The 19,571-nt window shown below is 37.6% G+C and overlaps 1 protein-coding gene across 2 annotated transcripts in view; it reads left to right on the top strand.

Annotated features, from left to right (window-relative positions):
- Positions 1-3,125: 3,125 nt before the first annotated feature.
- The window catches only part of itpkb (inositol-trisphosphate 3-kinase B), a 46,615-nt gene continuing 30,169 nt past the window's right edge, over positions 3,126-19,571 (top strand). Inside the window, exons 1-5 of one of the 2 annotated variants that reach the window (XM_042503228.2) lie at positions 3,126-3,618; positions 11,914-12,100; positions 13,498-13,660; positions 14,773-15,057; positions 16,889-17,797. In XM_042503228.2, the coding sequence (XP_042359162.2) occupies positions 12,054-12,100; positions 13,498-13,660; positions 14,773-15,057; positions 16,889-17,797 (1,404 nt within the window). In that variant the 5' untranslated portion in view covers positions 3,126-3,618; positions 11,914-12,053. Of the gene's footprint in view, positions 3,619-11,913; positions 12,101-13,494; positions 13,661-14,772; positions 15,058-16,888; positions 17,798-19,571 lie in introns of both variants that reach the window. The other variant, XM_042503227.2, reaches the window with a different exon arrangement.

Here is a 19,571-nt window from a genome sequence, read left to right on the forward strand (position 1 = left end):
TATGATGTTAATGTAAAAATAGTTGGATCATCATATCACATAACATAACATAACAGTGATTCACAACCGATTATTACTTCATAAGAGGTTGACCCTTCTTTGACTTCTAATGTAATAACACTACAGAGTTGCACCAGTATGATGTGTAACACTTCCACGACATTTCATCACATTATGAGAAAAAAAAGATGAAGTAAAAATATCATTACTTCATCATTTATTTTAAAAACTAACTTTTGGACCCATTTGAACTGACATATTGACATTTTGTTTGTTCTGCCTTCAGATGCCTTACAAGTATTTAAACTGTTAAACCCTGAGCAAATTGGTTTAATTTCTTTCCAAAAAATGGGAAAAAACGCAAAGACCAACTTGGCAAGAAATTAGTAGATTGAGATTTTTTTTTTAGGAAAAAAAATTAAAAATGAGGGAAACATGGACAGAGTAGTACACTTCTAATAATCATTATTATATATTTTAAATTATTTTACTGATTTTTAAACAGTTGTCTCCCGGATCATTTCCCTGTTTGTTTCTTTAAAACTTTCTTTTTTGTCCATTTTTTGTTTGTTTGTTTGGGTGAGGTTTTTTTGCTCATTTTCAGGTAATTTTTTTTAATTGAATTCTTGCTCATTTCTGGTTCAAGTTGCCTTCTCCCTGTTTTTTTTAAAAAAAATAATGCTGACTATGTTTCAAATGGTTAAATAACCTTTTCCATAACTAAACTTTGACAACATTCATTACAATGAAAATTTCAGTCTCTCTTCAAGTTTCCATCACTTTCAGTTTGACCTCAGTTTCACGATGATTGATTTGCTGATACTCTGCACAGACAGGCAACACCGGTGCCTCAACATATAGGTGAAATGTTGCAATCTGTTCTTTGATTAACAGATTAAGAAACTGTGCAATGCTGTTTATATTTCCAGTATAAATTTACTTTTAGTTGCATAACTCTGATTCTCTTCAGATTTTTCCAGCAGGAGCCACCTGCTGCCCAGACTCTGCCGCCTCATGTTTCAGACAAACTTGACGTGAGTGTTTCCTGTCTCAAGTGGAAACACTGGAAAGAATCTCATCCCCCAGTATCCATGGTTACAAGCTTATCAATTGTTGCATAATCTAAAAAACAGGATTCAGTCTTATTTCTGGGGGTTTGTTCTTCACAACTGTGAGGTGAATAACACAATTATTCGCCTCGCAATTTAATTTAATTGTATTGATATATTTATTCATTCATTTTGTGGTGCAGTGCCAAAGTTACTTCTGGACTGATTTTCAGTTGAATCCCCACAGACATTTCGGCAAAAACATTAAACTCAAAGAAATTGATGTATTGACACAATGCAAACATACAAATTTCAGTATATAATTAATTTGCTCTTTATTTTAGCTAAGTTTTACATTCATAAAATAACATTTTTGAATGGATTGGTCTCATATGTCATTTAATAAAAAATCAGAGCCAGTTAAATGTCTTAAAATAATATCAAACTTAAAAATATGAGATAAAAACTAACCAAAACTATTAATTGATGCACATCTTACAACGTATTTATTAATAAGGTAAACCCCTGTGCACGCTCATGCTTGTGTCTATTTTATTTTATTTTATTTTATTTTATTTTATTTTATTTTATTTTATTTTATGTGTCTGGTTTGTACCTACTTGTTTCATTATTTTCATTGGTAAATTTTGGTCACTACTTGCCACTTCATATACAAATAAAATGTATTGACCAGTGGATGCACTGCTTTCAAAACAGTTAATAAAAAGGTTTTTTAAAAAATCTTTATTCTGGGGTTTTAATATTTACTGGAACCCCTGGGAAGATTACACTGTGATTTCCCAATACTTATTCTTATATAAGACGTGAACAACTATACCAATCACTGTACCAGAGGTGTGTCCCTCGTCGAAGTTTTCCTCGAGTCAGAGAGTTTTATCCACACCTGTGGTCAACATTTCTCCACCCCTGATAAAAACAGCCGGACAAAGCCATAACGCACCTTCTGGTGGTGTACCAGGACCTCTGTGAGGTCAAAGTCCTTTAATGTGGCTTTAACCAAACAGTATCGGCCGGACCATATTCAGACATACAGACAATGAGAACAGATATCTATTCATGGACATGTGGACATAAAGACTCACTCATGGGGTGGCCGTGTCTCAGAGAAAGAGCTAATTTCAACATTCATGACAACTGTACAGGCCTTTTTTGTAGGAATTCTGAATGATTCTATGGGATTTTAGGATGTTTCTAAAATCTTAGGACATTTCTGATATTAGGACATTTCTATGACTTTGGGACGATTCTAGGATTTTTGGACTATGCTTGGATTTTAGGATGTTTCTAGGTTTTTGGGACATTTCTTGGATTTTGGGACATTTGTAGGATTTTAGGACATTTGTAGGATTTTAGAGCAATTCTGATTTTTATGATGTTTCTAGGACTTTAGGATGTTTCCAGGATTTTGGGACTATCTCTGGGATTTTGGGGTGTTTCAAGGATTTTGGGACATTTCTTGGTTTTAGGGACATTTCGAGAATTTTAGGATATTTCTAGAATTTTAGGGTGATTCTGATTTTAGGATGTTTCTAGGATTTTTGATCTATCCTAGGATTGTTGGATTGTATGTTTTTAGGATTTAAGGACATTTCAAGGATTTAGGACATCTCTTAGTGTTTAGGACATTTCTAAGATATTAGCACTTTAGGGGCTTAGCCAGGGCCTCTGTGGGGGTTACAGGGGATCCTTTTCTGGCACTTTTCTTTTGAAAAATAAAAATAAAAAAAGCTCCATTTTGTTGCTTTAATGCTCTCTGACACCTTACACTAAAAGTACAAAAATAAATCCCAATGTGAATCCTAATGAATCAATTGTTTGAAATTGTGAATTAGGCTGGGAGATATTTGGGAGTTTCTGATACATTATTGTGTGATATATCTACCTAAAAAGTCCATTTAAAAGTCTGGAGCGTTTTAACTGAGTGCTCATTGTGATTAAGTTACCTCACGCGCTCGTGCACACGTAGATTACGTTGATTTGAGGGCTTCCCCTGCACGTGCATGTACCAAGTGGTGAGAGAGAGAAAGAGAGAGGGAGAGGGAGGGAGAGAGAAAGAGAGGTTGTCTCTTCTTGTTGCTTCCGGCTTCAAACTCACAGACAAACAGCGCTTTACTACGAGCTCAGAGGAGCCGAGCAGCAGCAGCATGACAACAGAAACCTCCGTGAACACTGAGAGCAAACTGTGACAGGATTTCACCGACACGCTCTCAAGTTTTCCTGAAAATAACCACAGACAAAACACTCACAGGAGAGAGGGACATTTAAAAATCTTCTGCTTCTGTAGAAGAAGACTTTTCCCCCCTTTTTTGGCTGAAAAGGTCAAGAAGCGACCGGCGGCAGCGTCGACAGAAAGAAACCAAAAATACAACACAGGAGGAGTAAGGTGATTTTGGTGCACAAAGGAGTGTTTTGGTGCTCCAGGTGTCAGACTCACGGACAGAGAAGAAGAGTCCTCCTCGGTTTATAGCAGCTGGTATCTGTCTGTAGTATCAGTCAGACCCATAAAAGTGTCCCGGAGAAGCCCTGGAGAGGACGGGACAGCGCTGAGGTAAGACAACACACGGCCTGCTGTCATGTCAGGACCTCCACCTGAGCACATTATTCATGCTGGAGAAAGTTCATCACACTTTAATGCCTCCAGTGTAAATAGAGAGGTAACAGTGAAAGTTGTCAGGATTTATAGGCCTAGTCAACCGTTCAAGAAAGAGTAATTGTGTGGTCTAAACACAATTTTATCCTTATTTTGAATTTAAATATGCATTTGTAGCACTTCAAAAACACTTAGTGTTATGAGTTTCCCTCTGAATATATGTTTTGGAAAACATATGCACTCAGTTAAAGGGAAAACCAAAGTAATTAAGTAGTTTGAACACAATTATATCCTTATTTTGAATTTAAAAATGCATATTTAGAACTTGAAAAGTATTCAAAATTATTGAGCTTTATGAATTTGCCTCTTACTTTATGTCTCGGGAAAACAAATTGTAATGGAGTTGTCTTAATCATAACTTTATCCTTATTTTGCATGTAAAAATGCATCTTTAGCACTTCAAAAGAATATAGTTTTATTGAGTCAGATGAATTTGCCTCATAAATACTTATCATAGCTCTTTATTTGGTCATTTTCTTTTCCTTTTTTAATACCCTTTCCCCTTATTTTCAGTGAATTTGCTTTAAATGTTTGTATTTTACTGATTTTTTTGTGTGTTTGCAAAATTTGGGGTCATGTCTTATTAATTATATTGCTCCTCCCCTTCTCCCAATATTTTAAAAACAAATCAAACCGTTTTGCTCAGGTTTCAAAGGGTTAATTTAATTTGCATGAAAGCAGATGCACTCAGTGAGTGAGGAAACCAAAGTTATTAAGTTGTTTAACACAATTTTATCCTTATTTTGAATTTAGAAATGCATATTTAGCACTATAAATGTATTTAGTCGTATGGATTTCCCTCTGAATTTCTGTTTTGCAAAAACAGATGCACTCTGGAAGGGGGGGGGCAAAGCAATTCAGTTGTTTTAAGAAAATTATTATTGTTGTTTTGAATTTAAAAATGCATTTTTAGCACTTCAAAAGTATAAAGTCTAATTGAGTCTCCTGAATTTGCCTCTGAATTTAGAAGTGTGAAAGAACAACACAAGAAAAATGTTTTAGAAAGAGACATTTATTAAAATATTTGCACCTCCTCAACATGAAATACTCATAAAAAAATGCAACTGGCATCAGTTCAGTAAGCTGCAAGTTACACTGTAATTAAAGAAAATATCAAAGGCAGATCAGAGAGAAGAAAGGGCTCATTTGATGTGCATGTTATAGCATGACTGTCCGGTTTAGTTAATGTTAATCTAGAAGTCTATGGTACCGGTTGGTAGTCTGAAAAGCATCTGAGGAACTCTGATTTTAACCATTTAAAACCTGAATTGACTCCAGTTTTGTGTTTTGTTGTGCATCATTCAGACACCCTTTACGAGCAAAACAAACAAAAAAATGCAGAAAAATTTTTTTATTTATTTTTTATTTTTATTTTTCACACGTTCTTACTGTCATTTTTTTATTTTACTTTTATTTTTGGATTATTTTCCACCAGTTTTCTTGTAACTTTTTACCAATTTCTTTCTAATTTTTGGCCATTTCTTGTTAAGTTGCTCGTTGCCTTTGATGCATTTAAGCCAATTTGCTGTGGTTTCAAAGGGTTGAGTAACAAATTTTAAAATGTATTCATACCCATCAGTAAGGGCTTTTAATATCAATTCATGAAGGATTTTTATTTACCCTAACCCCTTTTTCTGAGTACCTCAGATGCTTTTATTCTTATGAAGTGGAGATGTTCACATACAAGCTAAATATAAGGGCTGCTTTTTTTTTTTTTTTTTAAAAAAAAAAAAATTTATTTTATTTTAAATTCCATACAATGTATTAGATTTGAATGTAATTTTGTGAACTTTATTAGATTTAGAATATTATTCATTTAACTCTGAAGCATTTGCGAGGGGGGGGGGGTTACATTATGATAATTTAATTGAATGAATCGGACGTCCTGGCAGAGAGCCACACACTCCACTGTCAGAATCACCATGAACAGTTTGGCAAAATATCTGACGGTACAGTCGACAAATTTCAATCTCTTTGCCACTGCCATCTGCTTATGTAAATGTTAAGGAACAATCAGCATCTTTGAAACTTTTTCTCTGCTGAGTTGCTTTTAGCGTACTGTACGTAGGTTTAATGCCCACTTGTGTGGGCGAGAGGACAGTTTGTAGACTCACGCTGTCCCACTCAACCTGACATTAGGCTGCGCTCAAACACAGACAGCATTTACATGTGCAGTTATATCAGAATCACGGCCAGTGTGCGCTTTTTTTAAATTTTAGAGTGCTGCAGGCTGTATTTTTGGATTACAAATTACAGAGTCATGGTCAGAGCCGTGGTTTGCTTCACCGTGCTGCTCCACGTCTGTTTCTGTGTAGCACTAATATGATATCTTAAGATATTTGACATCTCAACAGCAAGGATACTGTGGTGACACGTGTCTGTTTGGACTGTGTTATCTGTCAGGGAGGTGGAGACAGGTGGGTGTCAGAGTGGGATTGAGGAGACAAAATATGTGTTTTTGCACAGCTTTTTGCTGAATATTTTCCTTCAGGTTATATAACTGCATTTGTTTTTAAGCTGTTGAAGGTGCAGTGGATGTCCTCTGCTGTGTGTAATCCTCCTGCTAACGCCTTTTTACTTGTGGAGCAACTTTAAAGGGACAGTTCACCAAAAGTAAAACACACAGTTTTCTTCTTAGCTGTGGGGCTACTCATCAGTCTGGATTGTTTTGGTGTGAGTTACTATAAGTGGGTGTGTTTATTTTTTGTCACTTACACAGATTCTGTTTACTCTTTTATCTTGGCTAACTAGACGTCTACTAAACTTTCACTTTTCAGCCTTTAATAACCAAAATCTAAATGTCAAAAGACAAACAAACATATGTTAGACATTTATTAAACATCTTTCCAACCACTGCTCAGAGGGTGAGTGCCATCTAGTTCCTGTATATTAGAGACAGGGCAGACATCTCTGCAGCTATCTCCAGCACTCTGCAACTCACACCAAAACTATCTAGATTGATAAATAGCACTACAGGTAAGAGGAAAAATATGTATTTTTGATTTGGGGCTGAACTGTCCCTTTAAAGGCTAGATTGACCACAGCTAAGAGTTGAATCAGCCCAATTTTTAAAATGTTCTTTTTTGTACTTATATTTTTCATCCACGATGAAAATTTGGTGATCCCTGTGGGGGAGTCAGACCTTTTGGGTAGCACAGAAATCAAAAAAAGTCGAGCTGGAGCTGTTTTTTAGTGCAAAGAGAAAAAAAAAGTCTTTGGATGCAGCTAAACATGCTCAACAGTGTGAAAATAGTTCCTGGCGCTGCTTCATTACGGCAACTGAGCCGTTGCAGTGAAAGTAAATCCACTGCTTCTGCATGAAAGATTCAGAACAGACAGCTAAACCAAAATAGCCTGTAAACACCTCTCTTTCCCTCCTCGCTCTTCTGTCTTTCACACAGCTCCCTCAGTCCCTGTCCTGCACTGTTTCTGTCCTCCCTCTTTATCTGCTCTGAATCGTGCTGTTTTCACTGAAGCTTAGTGAATGTTAGTGGATAGATAGAGCTGATTATACAGTGTGAAAACGCTGCACTAGCGGTTAGTTAAACTACCCCAAGACGAGCCATTTAGATTGTTTCCTGTCTCTCTCTAACTGCGTCACTCCCCAACAAGGAAACCCCATGTTTACCCTGTAGTTCACGACCTGATGTCTTAACTTATCTGGAATCAAAACACATCCCAGGGCAGTTTTGGCAGCTCAGCACATGACAAGAATGCCGGTATGCTTGAACGAGTCCTATAACTGAACCGAAAAGGATTTGTTTTCTAGATGTTGGAGCTTCAGTTTAGTTTTGCAGGCAGCTCTGCAAGATAGAAGTGATAACATGGTGTGAAAAAATATACAAAGTGGGTTTGTGCTCTGCAGCACAGGCGTCCCATTTCACTGCCAGCTCCCTGGAATTTCTTACTGAAAGGAAAAATGACTTGATATTTATTCTATTCTCTCATTAATTCCTGGCATTTGTAATTCTATAATGATGATTTGCTTGCAGTCCAGACATGTTTTCCACAGTTCTGCACACCAGTAATGATCGTCTTGCTCATGCTTATCTCACATATTATACAAAGCAGACTGGACGTCAGCCAGCTCTGGATCATCACAAGTCTGTCTGAAATGAGGAGCTGGAGTCATGGACATTACTGCAGTTGGTATTTTTGAAGATGAAAAGTATTTTTTGTCTGTCTAAGTTCTAAGACCATTGGGAAATTTTCTGCAAGCGTTGCGCAGTTTGACCACTGCACATCGAGTACCAGTTGTCAGCTCACGTTGCACAGAGAAGCTTATTTGCATGGATATTTCAGTTGTCACTACCTGTTTTAGCAGGACGATACTACAACCCGGGGCTTTTGTTCAGAGTGTGAACTTGACCACATAAAAACAATCATCGATAGCTGTCTGTGGCTGTGTTGTGAGCAGTAAAGTACTGAAAATCTAATGCATACTCAAGAGAAAGAAGGATTCCTCCATAAAAAAAATACTCAAGTTAAAGTGATAAATGTTTTTTGGGAGGCACAGTAAGCACTTCATCATAAAACTGTCGTCTTTTTAGATTTCGGTATAAACTAGATATACTGCCATGTAGTTTTATGCCTCTGCCTTACAGTTAACATTCATATCTTTGAAAATACAGATGCTTCACAAACATCTTTCCCACGGAAGCACAGAAGATCTACACAGTTAGTACAGTTTCAAAGTGTTATTACGTTGATATGATATGATGACGTTTTTTTTTTTGCAAAACATTATGACTTCACAGTTCACCTTTAGCTCTTGAATATAAAATGTCAGAACTTTCTGATAAGATTGTGTGAAATTTGAGGGTATCAGTTCTTAAGTTTTGGGCAAAAATATGTCTTATTAGGATGTGGCTGATCCCAGTTAACTTAAACACGAGGCCTTAAAACACAGATTAAAATATTAAAATAATAAAAAGGGTAAAGGTATAAAAAAGGGGATGCAACGCTGCCTAGGAGTTAGTTAGTTGCTAAGCCACAGACAAATGGTAAAAGTTTTGCGCAAGCTTTTGATAACTCAATTGTGAAGAACTTTAGATCATACAGAATTTCAACTGGATTAGATTAATTGTGTAGGACAAGTTCGTAAAAGTATAAAAAAGAAAATAAATTTCTACAGCCATTGGGTGGCACTATTACGACCAGTGAATATTCTCACACAAATGCGTTCAGGGCGGGACCCTTATCAAGTCTACGAAGTTTCAGGCAGATCAGACAATATACACCAAAGTTACAACAATTTCCTGTTTTATGGCGAAAAATCAAAATTCGTCGCCGCGTCATGGGAAAACCATAAAAGTTTCCTTTGATAACCTTTGATAACTTTTCATCTCCAAGGGGTCAAAATTGGACACACCAAATTTGAAGTTTGAACCGCATTTCGCAATTGTAGGTGAAACTGGCCACTGGGGCTACACGTTAGGGGGTGCTGTGGAGCCAGTTTGCCACACCCATATCCGAAACAACCAAAATCTGAAATTTTTCGCCAGGCCGGACATGCGTACCAAGTTTCATGAGTTTTTGGGCATGTTGCAACCTCCAAAATGCTATTCATTTGGCAGAAAAATAATAATTCCTTGCATTCCAAGAGGGCCCTCACATCATTCGGTGCTCGAGCCCTAATAATCATCATAATAAAATATTAAAAATTATTATTTTTTTTAACTTTGCATATTTTATTTTATTTATTTACTAATTTTCAAGCAATCAATGTCTTCTTTTTACTTGTTTTCTTCTTTGTTGCTCATTGCCTTCTTATGTTTTTCAAAGACATCAGGCCAGTTTGTTGAGGTTTCAAAGGGTTAAAACAAGAGCAGTAGTGTGCCATCGGAGTTACTTATAGCTACTCACTTATAGCTTTCTCTTTATGCTAATTAGAATGTGCCATCCCCCGTGTTTGATTGGCTATTCCTCGGTGTAGTTAGCCAATCAAACACGGGGGATGGCACATTCTAATTAGCATAAAGAGACCACTAAGTTAGTATGGCTGACTACACCTTCCGAAGATGAGACAAAAGCTCGGAAAATTGTACTTTTGTAAAAGAAAGTCATTTTGAAGAGCAAAATCAATATCATCTTTATATATGTATATATATATATATAAATATATATATATTTTTTCTTCATATTTTCTTATGTCAACTTGAATTTCAAAAAATAATGCTGCAAATAATATTCTGTTTGAGTTATAGTGGAACTATAGAGTGAAACATTCCACAATATATCAGGAAGCACCACAGCTACAGAGCAGTCTCTAAGTAGGCCTTTGGTACAGCTTTGCTGTAGTATTTACATATTGTTCTGCGTGTTGGGAGTTGGAAAAGATCAAACATCAGTTATCAATTTATTCTTTCAACATAACCGAGATGGAAACGCACTACACCTGAACTTACAGCGCGTCAAGCGTGTCCTCTCATCATGTCACCCTGTCACACACACAGTATATTTCCTCCTTGTTTCTCCTGTTGCATTTTTTTTTAAAACAACGCCACTGAGAGGGTCCGAAAAGCCTCTAAATAGCGATAAAGTTGGCACGTTAGTAGTCCTCTCCTCCCGTCACCCTGAAACCTTAGATCGTCTTGATTAATTGTTTTTGGACGCGGAAATGTTTTTTTGCATAACATCCGTAACAGTATCCCCTAAAATCTTGTCAATTGTGGGGAAAGAGTTAAAAAAAAAGAAACAATGAGGGAAACCCTGCTGCTGACTGCAATGACATGTTTTGGACTAATCTAGCAGGTGCAGCAGTCTGACACGCAGCATAATACAGTGTGTGGGTGCAATCAAAGCAATTTATTCATATTATTGTTGGTTCTATTTATCCGCCAAAAATTTTATGTCATAATTATCGGTATGACGTCATAAATCCCAAAATCTGGCCGATCCCTACTAATCACGCCTTCCGAAGAGGAGCCAATCAAACACGGGGGTCGGCACATTCCAATTAGCATAAAGAGAGATCTGGTGGAAATTGCCAAAAATGAGTGAACGGAGCCCAAATGCATCCATGTAAACCACCTAAAGAATAAAAAGTTTTCCCGCTGACTTTAGACTTTCTCCAACACTTGTTCTTTTAAACCCAAACTGAAGTACGTCCTTTTCATCGAGCATTGAAAATACTGTATTTGTACACTGTTTCTTTTATGAGTGTATGTAATTTAATGTATATTTATGCGTGGTTGTTTAAGTTTATTTGCACATTTTTGCTTTTCTGTTTTGTTTTTATGTAAAATTTTCTGACCTTCCTTTGTATTGTACAGTGCTACAAAATTTTTTGAATTGAATGGATTTGAATTTCCACTCTGCAGATAGCATATTTTAGTTCACCTACCAATCACATTAACTCAGGAGCCAAATAGACCTCCTCTAGTTTCTGAAAACCTGTTTTTTTTACATAAACACTATACCATTGCAAAGCTAAAACACATGCATGGTGAAAGAGTGACTCTAAATCAGTGGATACTTTTTTATAGCATCACAACTCCTGCAAAATGATTAATTTCACTAACGGGATTTGATCCATTTGGTCTGATAAGATTCGGAAAGTCTAGAAGAACTGAAAAATTGAGCCTAATTCAAGTTAATGGAGCGCTTAACTGGATGTAGTCGGCTTGACTGGCAGAAGTCTGAAGTATGTGTTCTCTATGGGCCGCACGGTGCAGAGGCAAATACTTTTTATTAAGTCTTAAATCTAACTTGCTTTAAATTGCAAGAACCCTGTTTTCTGGTTGCTGTACTGTACTAACATTGTTATAAAACAGCTGTCTGATTCAAATGCGTGTTTTAAAAATCTCAGCTTCTATGAATCATTAACAGTAGAAAAGGCAAATTATTTCCAGTTAGATGAATGTGTCCCTTCCGCATTTTCTCCCGATATTAAAATCTATGTGTCTGTGTGTCTCTCTTTTACTTTCTCTCTTTAAATCCCAGCAGAAACAATGATATCTTTTATTTTGAGTTAACCACACGACTACATGAATAATCTTCTTTGTCCATGACGCAGATAGCGATGGCTTTCCAGGAATGGAAAATTGGTTTTCCAGTGTCTGTCCTTTTGAAAAAAAGGGCTTTTATTTATTTTTTTCTTTCAAAAGAATGACTCTCACTTTGGTGTTTAATAATTCAGAAGGTTAGACACAGTAAAATGAACTTTTTTCTCCTTTTTTTTTTCTTTTGCAGTGGCGGGGGCAGATTTTTTGTTTAGCTGACTGAATGCAGAGGAAACACTGAGAGCTGTTCTCCAGACCTCCCTGCAGCTTCAGGGGAGATAGTCAGATGTGTACCCAGCACTCAGAGCCCCTGGCCTGGCCGTGGCGGGGATGGCAGCCTCTGCCCTGAACCTGAACGGCCTTGGAGTCATGAACAGGTCAGTACTTTTAAAATCATTTCTCACAGTGTGTGCCACATCTTGTTTTGAGACAGCAGTGTTTTCTTAGAGAGTTGTAGAGGAAATGCATACTTAAAACATGTTTGGTCAGAATAGTTTGTTGCAGCTGAGAACCTGTTAGACCGGACTGGTGAGATCACTTTTTATTTTAAAAGCATTAAAGAGCAAATTAAAGTCAAGCTGCTGCCCAGCTTGCTAATGATGAACAGGAAAATATTTGATGCATAATTATAGGTTACCCATGTAATCACTTTTTAATAACTTTGAGTGCTCAGTCATGTTGTTTTATCAGTTTAATATATGTATAACTACACTTATTATGTTTTTTTTTTGTAAAGACAAAACAAAAAAAAGGTTGGTACTTCAGTAGTCATACAAGGCAGGTCCTTTAAAAGTCTTAAAATGTTTTAAAGTGTGTTTTATAAATAAAATACTAGGCTTTAAATGTCATTAATTTGTCTTAAATTTAATTTCTGATTGCTTAATTTCCAAAAACATTTTATCTCATTCAGTTTATCCATCTTTTAGTGTCTTTTTGTCAAAATGAGTCAAGCTCCTCTTTGTAAAAGTCAATATTTCTTTTTTTTTTTCAAACTTAATTTATAGGTCTTTAAATAAATATACATACAAACACACACACCCCACACTCTCCATAACCCAAAAGTAAATAAATTGGGGAACGAACAAACAAACAAATAAATAAATAAATAAATAAAAGAATGAGAATTCAAAAATATATAATAATACTAACAACAGTGATAATAGCTGAAAAAAGTATATGAATAACAAAATAAAATCATAAATTATATAAAAATAAATAGCCATTGATTTGTTATCAAAATTCAAACAACAAAAAAATAATAATTTACCCAGTACGACAGCGTGCTGCATATGCACCTTTAAACATGCACATTATGTACAAACAAAAACAGGCATGTGAGGCATGCACAAATCTTACAAAGTCTACATATCGACACATATTTTAGCAAGAAAATCAACATTTTTGGTGTTATAAATCTGTTAACATACCTGAACCTAACTCAGCTGTCTTTTCTTACTTTAACCCTGCTCTTACCTGTTGGCAGATTCTATTAGATGTAGACTGTTGTAGATTAGCTACATATTAGATTAGAATAGTCTGAGTCAGTTATACTTATAATAAAATATAAGTAAATAAAATAGAAATAATAAGAGAAATACGATATCACAAAAAGTAACTTTGGTTAAAAATAATATTGAAAAGGTCTTAGAAAGCATTATTTCAAAGTGTCTGATACCTGTAGACACCCAGATTACAGCATATATACACACAAGCCAACCGTCCCTCTCCTCTCCTCCTCCTCCTCCTCCTCCTCCTCCTCCTCTCTCTGCAGCAGTAATCAGTTTCACACCCAGTCAGGCTCCTCTAGTGCCACCTCTCGAACTAGAACCAGTCCAGTCGGTCGACCTGTGCTGCCGGTTCCGGATCGGAGCACCTACTGTCAGTTACTGGGCGGTGGAGCGCCGGGTGGAGGTCTCTACAGCCCAACCAGCCCCAAGGTAAAAAAACTGAACTCAACTGGTATATTAAAGGTAACTGTTACCACAGTTACTCACCCCATGTGTTATGTCCTCCATGGTGAACAACTATCCAATAATGATGAGTTTGAGTCGCGTTTAATGACAGCAAAACTATATTAAAACATCAGTTTGCAAACTTTCATAAAACTCTTGCAGTATAATCCAAGTCTAATGCTCAATACTTCCCAAACACATGCATTTCTGCTAAAATCTCAGTATTTAAAACTGAACTGAAAGTTAAACTTATCTTTTCTCTAGCCAGACTCCATTAACAAAAACAGTAATTTTACCTCGCTGAACACAGGAGCTGCAGGCTGCCTCAATCAGTTAGTTTGTTTGTTTAATTGTTTGACTTTTGTGTTTTTTGAACAGTAAATTTGTGTTTGCCAAAGTCACACAATAAACAAACAAACTAACTGATCGAGGCAGCGGTAGACCAGCAGCTCCCATGTTTTGGCAACGGAGTCTGGCTTTGAAGAGCATACATTAATTGGTTAATTAAGACCATACTTTAATTAGTTCCCAACTGTTCCAGCCATGGGGTCTAGGTTTCTTAGTCATTAATTCATGGTCCACACATTAGATGAATAATCTCATATTTAATTTTATATCACAAAATGTAAACAACAAGTTGTCTTAAAACACAAAGAAATAAAACATATTGCAAGAATAAACAGGAATGGAACTTCAAAATAAAAGTTCTGTGCCAGAAATTCACTGTAATTAAAAATAAAGTGTGTTTTTTACAAACTGAACTCGTTCATAAGTCAGTAGCAGTCCATTCAGAATGGACCCACGACCCACTTTTGGACTCTGACCCACTAGTTGGAAACCACTGCTCTATACAAATGTTTCATATAGTTTGCTGTCATAAAACGTGGCTTTAATTTATCAAGAATTTTCTCACTTTTTGGATTCTTTGTTGACTGTGGAGCCGAGTGAAAAAAAATGTTTTTTGTCACAAATTCAGCATAATGCAGGGTGAGTATAGGATGGAGAAACGGTCATTTGGAAGTAAAAGTATTAAATTGATATATATGAGTCTATTTTGGGGTGCCCCTAAACCTGATCTTGCGTGTATCTCCTCCTAGACGAGTCCACGAGCCCTGGGTCGAACCTTTGTCTTCCCCGCTTCGTCCTCGCTCTCCCCCAGCCCCACCCATCGGGCTCGCTCCCCCTCCCCGCGAAGCCCGGAGCTCCTGGGAGTCAATGTGGGCCAGCGGGTCCGACGTCTGAGCTCACCCGGCGGTGAGGAGAGAGGGGAAGGAGACTGGCAGGAGGAGAGGGGAGGAGAGACGGGAGGAGGTGAGAGGCGAGAGGAGAGGAGACGCCAGGCGCAGCTGCTGCAGATTCACAGAGAGCTGCAGAACGTGGAGGTGACTCTACATGCTCCTATTTTCTTTGTCTGTTTAACTGTTTCTCAGTCTTCCTCTGTGCCATTTTTGTCTGCCTTGCCAGATCTTCTCCTCTGTCTTTGTTGAGGAATGCAATACGTAACCGGTAAAGAGCCATGCATTCAATCTCTGAAGAATTTACTGGTAAATTTTGATTTGTTGGGCAAGTCAGAACAATGTCAGTAAGAGCTACTCTCACCTTACTTTAGTGATCTCTAAATGCTACAGTTACTGAAGCTTAAAGAGCTGAGCACGGGGTTAGGGAGGGTATTTCCACTGATTTACAGAAAATAAGTAATATAAACTAAATGATTAAAAAATTAAAAAGGAGAAAAAAAAACCAACACTGATTTCCTGAGACAATCTGATTCCAGTTCACAAGGTCCCAACTTTAACACCAATTCTGCATGAATATGACATTCTGAGGGAACTAATGGTATAAATTGTACAAATAATTATTTAAAAAATGATGAATTTATAACAGGAGTATTTTTGGACTGACTCTCATATATTGTTCAGCTTTTCAGCTGCAACCAGCAGCTTTATAGGCCACTTTATGGGGGTTGGATATAGTTTTATCCCATACTGGTGCAAAAATAGTACTGTACCAGCTTCAAAACGTGCCATAATTGGTTCTTAAAAAAAGCACAAAACGACAGACGACATTTAAGAACAGCTTTTTTCATTGCCAAGATGAAAACAGTATTAACTCTTAAATTAAAGCCTTCGAAACCTGAGTCAGCATCAGTTTCCTTGTGCTGCGTTCAGAAGTATTTTAACCCTCAGACCCTGACCAGATCAGCTTGCTTTCTTTTGAAAATAGGAATAATGGTTCTGCAAATTGAAAGAAATATGTACATTTAGGAAATTATTTTTTTAAAGAGCTACGGGAAACTGTCTGAATAATTATATCAATAGTTATCTTAATCATATGTTTAAAATATAAATTGAAAATATTTTACAAAATTCTTATTATATATTTATTATGTATTTATAACTGTTTAAGTAGTTTTTTCCAGGTCATTCCCTTTAAAAAACAACAACAACAAAAAAAAAAACATGCAGAGCACGGCTTTACAGCCTTGCAGCGGTGGTGACGCAACCGTAGTAAAGTTCGTGTAGCCTAGCAATAGCTTTTTACATCTGGTGATAATATTTAAGGCTTCGAAAACCCTAAAAATGGTGTTCATTTGTCGAGATGATCTTGCTAAGTATAGTAAATGTTTGCTCACCACAGAGTTTATTTTCTGCAATGATACAAAAAATCCAATGGAAAAACGCAATAGGCTTTTTGATGAGGGAACCAGGGCGATGTTAACTTCTGGGTCACATCTATATTAAACGGTTTTATGTACCCAGCACTGTTATCACAACAGATTATTTAAATTTGATTATCAATATCCATTATTGTACTGCAGTATCTCCAGTTAAAAGATTTTACATAAGCAGTTTATTGGTATAATTTTAGTTTCATATTTGTACTCTTTGTCGTATTTAGTTGAAAGTCAACCCACACTGGTACTCCGCAGACTGCAGACAGTCACACATTGAACGTGTAGCTTGCCAACTCATTTTTCAGTTCGGTGTTAAATGCCAAATATGGACAAACTCTAGGAGCGCATTTCTTTTTTACTTTCTTGTGATGATGTGTTGCCATTTTTTTGTCATGTCAGTTATTCTGTCTCACCAGCATCTGTGAAATGATAAACACCTAACCCAAATATGAAAAAAATGCACCAAATGTGTCAACAGTTAGACCAAAGAAACCAACATGTAGCTGCATTCAGACTCTTATTTTCTTCGTTTCTTCCAGGTCAGGGGAAAAGTGGGCATTTTCGAGGCCCACATTTCCGGAATTCGTGCCCAAGTGCTTAACACTGAGCTCCAGCGCAGCCCTCGCTCTCCAAGGCGGTCGACGAGCCAAACTCTGTCGTCTCCCAGCCACCAAAACACAGCCCTTGAATGCCCAATGACCCACCGATCAGAGAGTAAAGTTCCTTTTGTTGTTCAAAATGGAAGAGAAAGGGAGGAAGACACAACGGAAGGAGAAAGGAGAGAAGAGAACAGTAAAACAAACACGGACAAGACACTGATTGGTCAAAATGGCCGCCACTTAGAAGCAAAGCAGACTGCATGTTTAGACGGACCGTTTCAGGGTTCCCTTGAGACATTAAACCCAGATGCAACAACAGACGGAGAGAAAAAAGAGGGGGAGAAAGACGGAGGGGAGGTGGAAAACAAACAAATGTTGGGAGATGAAAAAGAACGGACAGAGATGGAAGTGAGAGATGAAAAAGAGGAGCGGTCGTGTCCTGAGACGTTGCTCCAGGCGGACGCCTCGCAGGTTAACCCAGAAACAGATGCTTGTCCTCGGGGTCAAAACAGCGAGATCTCCCCTTGTTTGCTGGACTCGACCTCCAACCACTCTCCCTCCGTCCCTCCCTCCATCCCTGCTGTCATAATAACTGACCACGGTTTGGAAAGCCAAACTTCTGAAGGCCCCGGCTCGGACCAGGGACTCGGCTGCACCCCCAGTCCCAGCTCGAGTCCCGTCCCCGGGCAAAACTCCTCCAGCCGCCCCCTCAGGAAGCTGTCGTCCTCCTCCGCCTCCTCGGCCGGTTTCTCCTCGTCCTGGGAAGAGTCGGAGGAGGACATTTCCAGCGATACAGAGAAAGGAGATCAGCTTCTCAACCCTGCAGTCCTCACGTCTCAACAGAAAGCGGTGAGTAGAGCCAAGTGAGCGCGTCTGATCATGTGTGTGCATGTTTCTACAACCTGCTGCAGCTCAGCAGACCTTTTGTATTTTTGAGTGGCGGTGACCTTTCGAAACTGCATTCGCCGGGATTGCCAAATATGATTCATACGGGGAAAGTCAGAGACAAATAATATCAGGGAAAGTCAAGGGAAATCTGAGAATTTATCAGAGTGTAGTATTCGATCAGTGTGCTATCTGCCCCAACAGAGGAATGACAAAAAAATGTCAAAATGAAGCATTTCTGTTGGTGCCATCCACAACTTTTGACAATAGAAACTGAAAAATAACTCTTATAATGTTTAATGAACTGAACTGCACTCCTTGGTGGAAGACAAATTTACCAGATCAGAGGATTTTGTCTCGACATGGGTGTGCGTCAAAGATTGTGCCTTAAAATGTGTGTGTGTGTTTGAATGTGCCCGTGCATGTTGCTGGGTGCTCCTGTGTCAAATTGGCCAGAGCTCTCTGGCTCAGTAATGGTTGACATTCAGAGTAACAAAGCTAGCTCTGTGCCCCGACCTGTGTGTGTGTGTGTGTGTGTGTGTGTGTGTGTGTGTGTGTGTGTGTGTAGGGGTGTTTTTTATGTGAGGGTGTGTGTGTGTGTGTGTGTGTGTGCGTGTTTGTGTGTGCATTTGTGTGTGTTAGAGAGAAAGCACGGGTGATTGAAAAAGGGAAAGAAAGAGAATTTGCCAGTCACACACACTTGGGCTTTGCCTGAATTTTGGACTCTGTTCAAAGAGGAGGCTGAGTCCTGTTTGGGTCTGTGTGTGTGTGTGTGTGTGTGTGTGTGTGTGTAGGTGTGTAGGTGGGTGGGTGGATGTGTTTTTTATTTGTAGCCAGGATGAGTTTGCAGGGCCATTTCACTTCTGCTTTGAAACACGATTTTACGAAGGATTGTATAACTGATCTTACCAGGGTTTCTCAAACAGTGTGCCACTGCCAGTCCCTAAAGTGTCTCTCATTTAGAAACTCTTTTGGATTTTTGACTTGAAGGACGTCTTATCAGTATAATGATCATAAATCATATTTAACCTTTAAAACTAAGCAGTGCCCCCCATGTGAGAGTAAAAGCCTGACCATGCAAGCATTTTTCAGTCAATACATCTGCATATTTCACTACAAATTTTGAAAATGAGTTCCTGCTAATCATGCAAAATCTAATTTTCCATGTTTACTTTCATTATGAGAGGCAGAACCTTTTGCTTGATGAAGACCTAGTACTGAAACGTTCCAATAAATTTACCTATTTTGCAAGTAAGAAAGTATGCAACAGCTTGCAAATTATAAGGCAGCAGCAACAAAGAAAAAAAAAGCAATATTCTTGTTATGATTTAAGAGACTCCTGGTTATGTTGGTTATGTCAAAATCAGAATCAGAAAAGGATTTAATGCCAAGTAGGTTTTTTGCTTGCAAGGAATTCGCTTTGTATTTAGGTGCACACATTGGAAACATACAATAAACATTTTAAGAGTAATACAAATAAAAAAGAATGATAATAAAAATAAGGCAAATCACTGCAACAGAATAGAATATACAATAAAAATATGGTAAAGATACCTTAAAAAGTGCAATAACATGACAAATATGCACAATGTAGCTATTTCAGAATCAGAAAATTATCCAGTTTTGTGCAGAGATGTGCAAAAATGTTTGGTAGTGAATGTGCACAAGCTCACAATGGAGCAAATATGCAAAGTAAAAAAATAGTCTGAGGTGTGCATTAATGTAACGCATATAGATG

Source organism: Plectropomus leopardus, chromosome 16 (genome assembly GCF_026936395.1).
Source record: "Plectropomus leopardus strain MGB_pleo_1.0 chromosome 16, ASM2693639v1, whole genome shotgun sequence".
Taxonomy (NCBI): Eukaryota; Metazoa; Chordata; class Actinopteri; order Perciformes; family Serranidae; genus Plectropomus; species Plectropomus leopardus.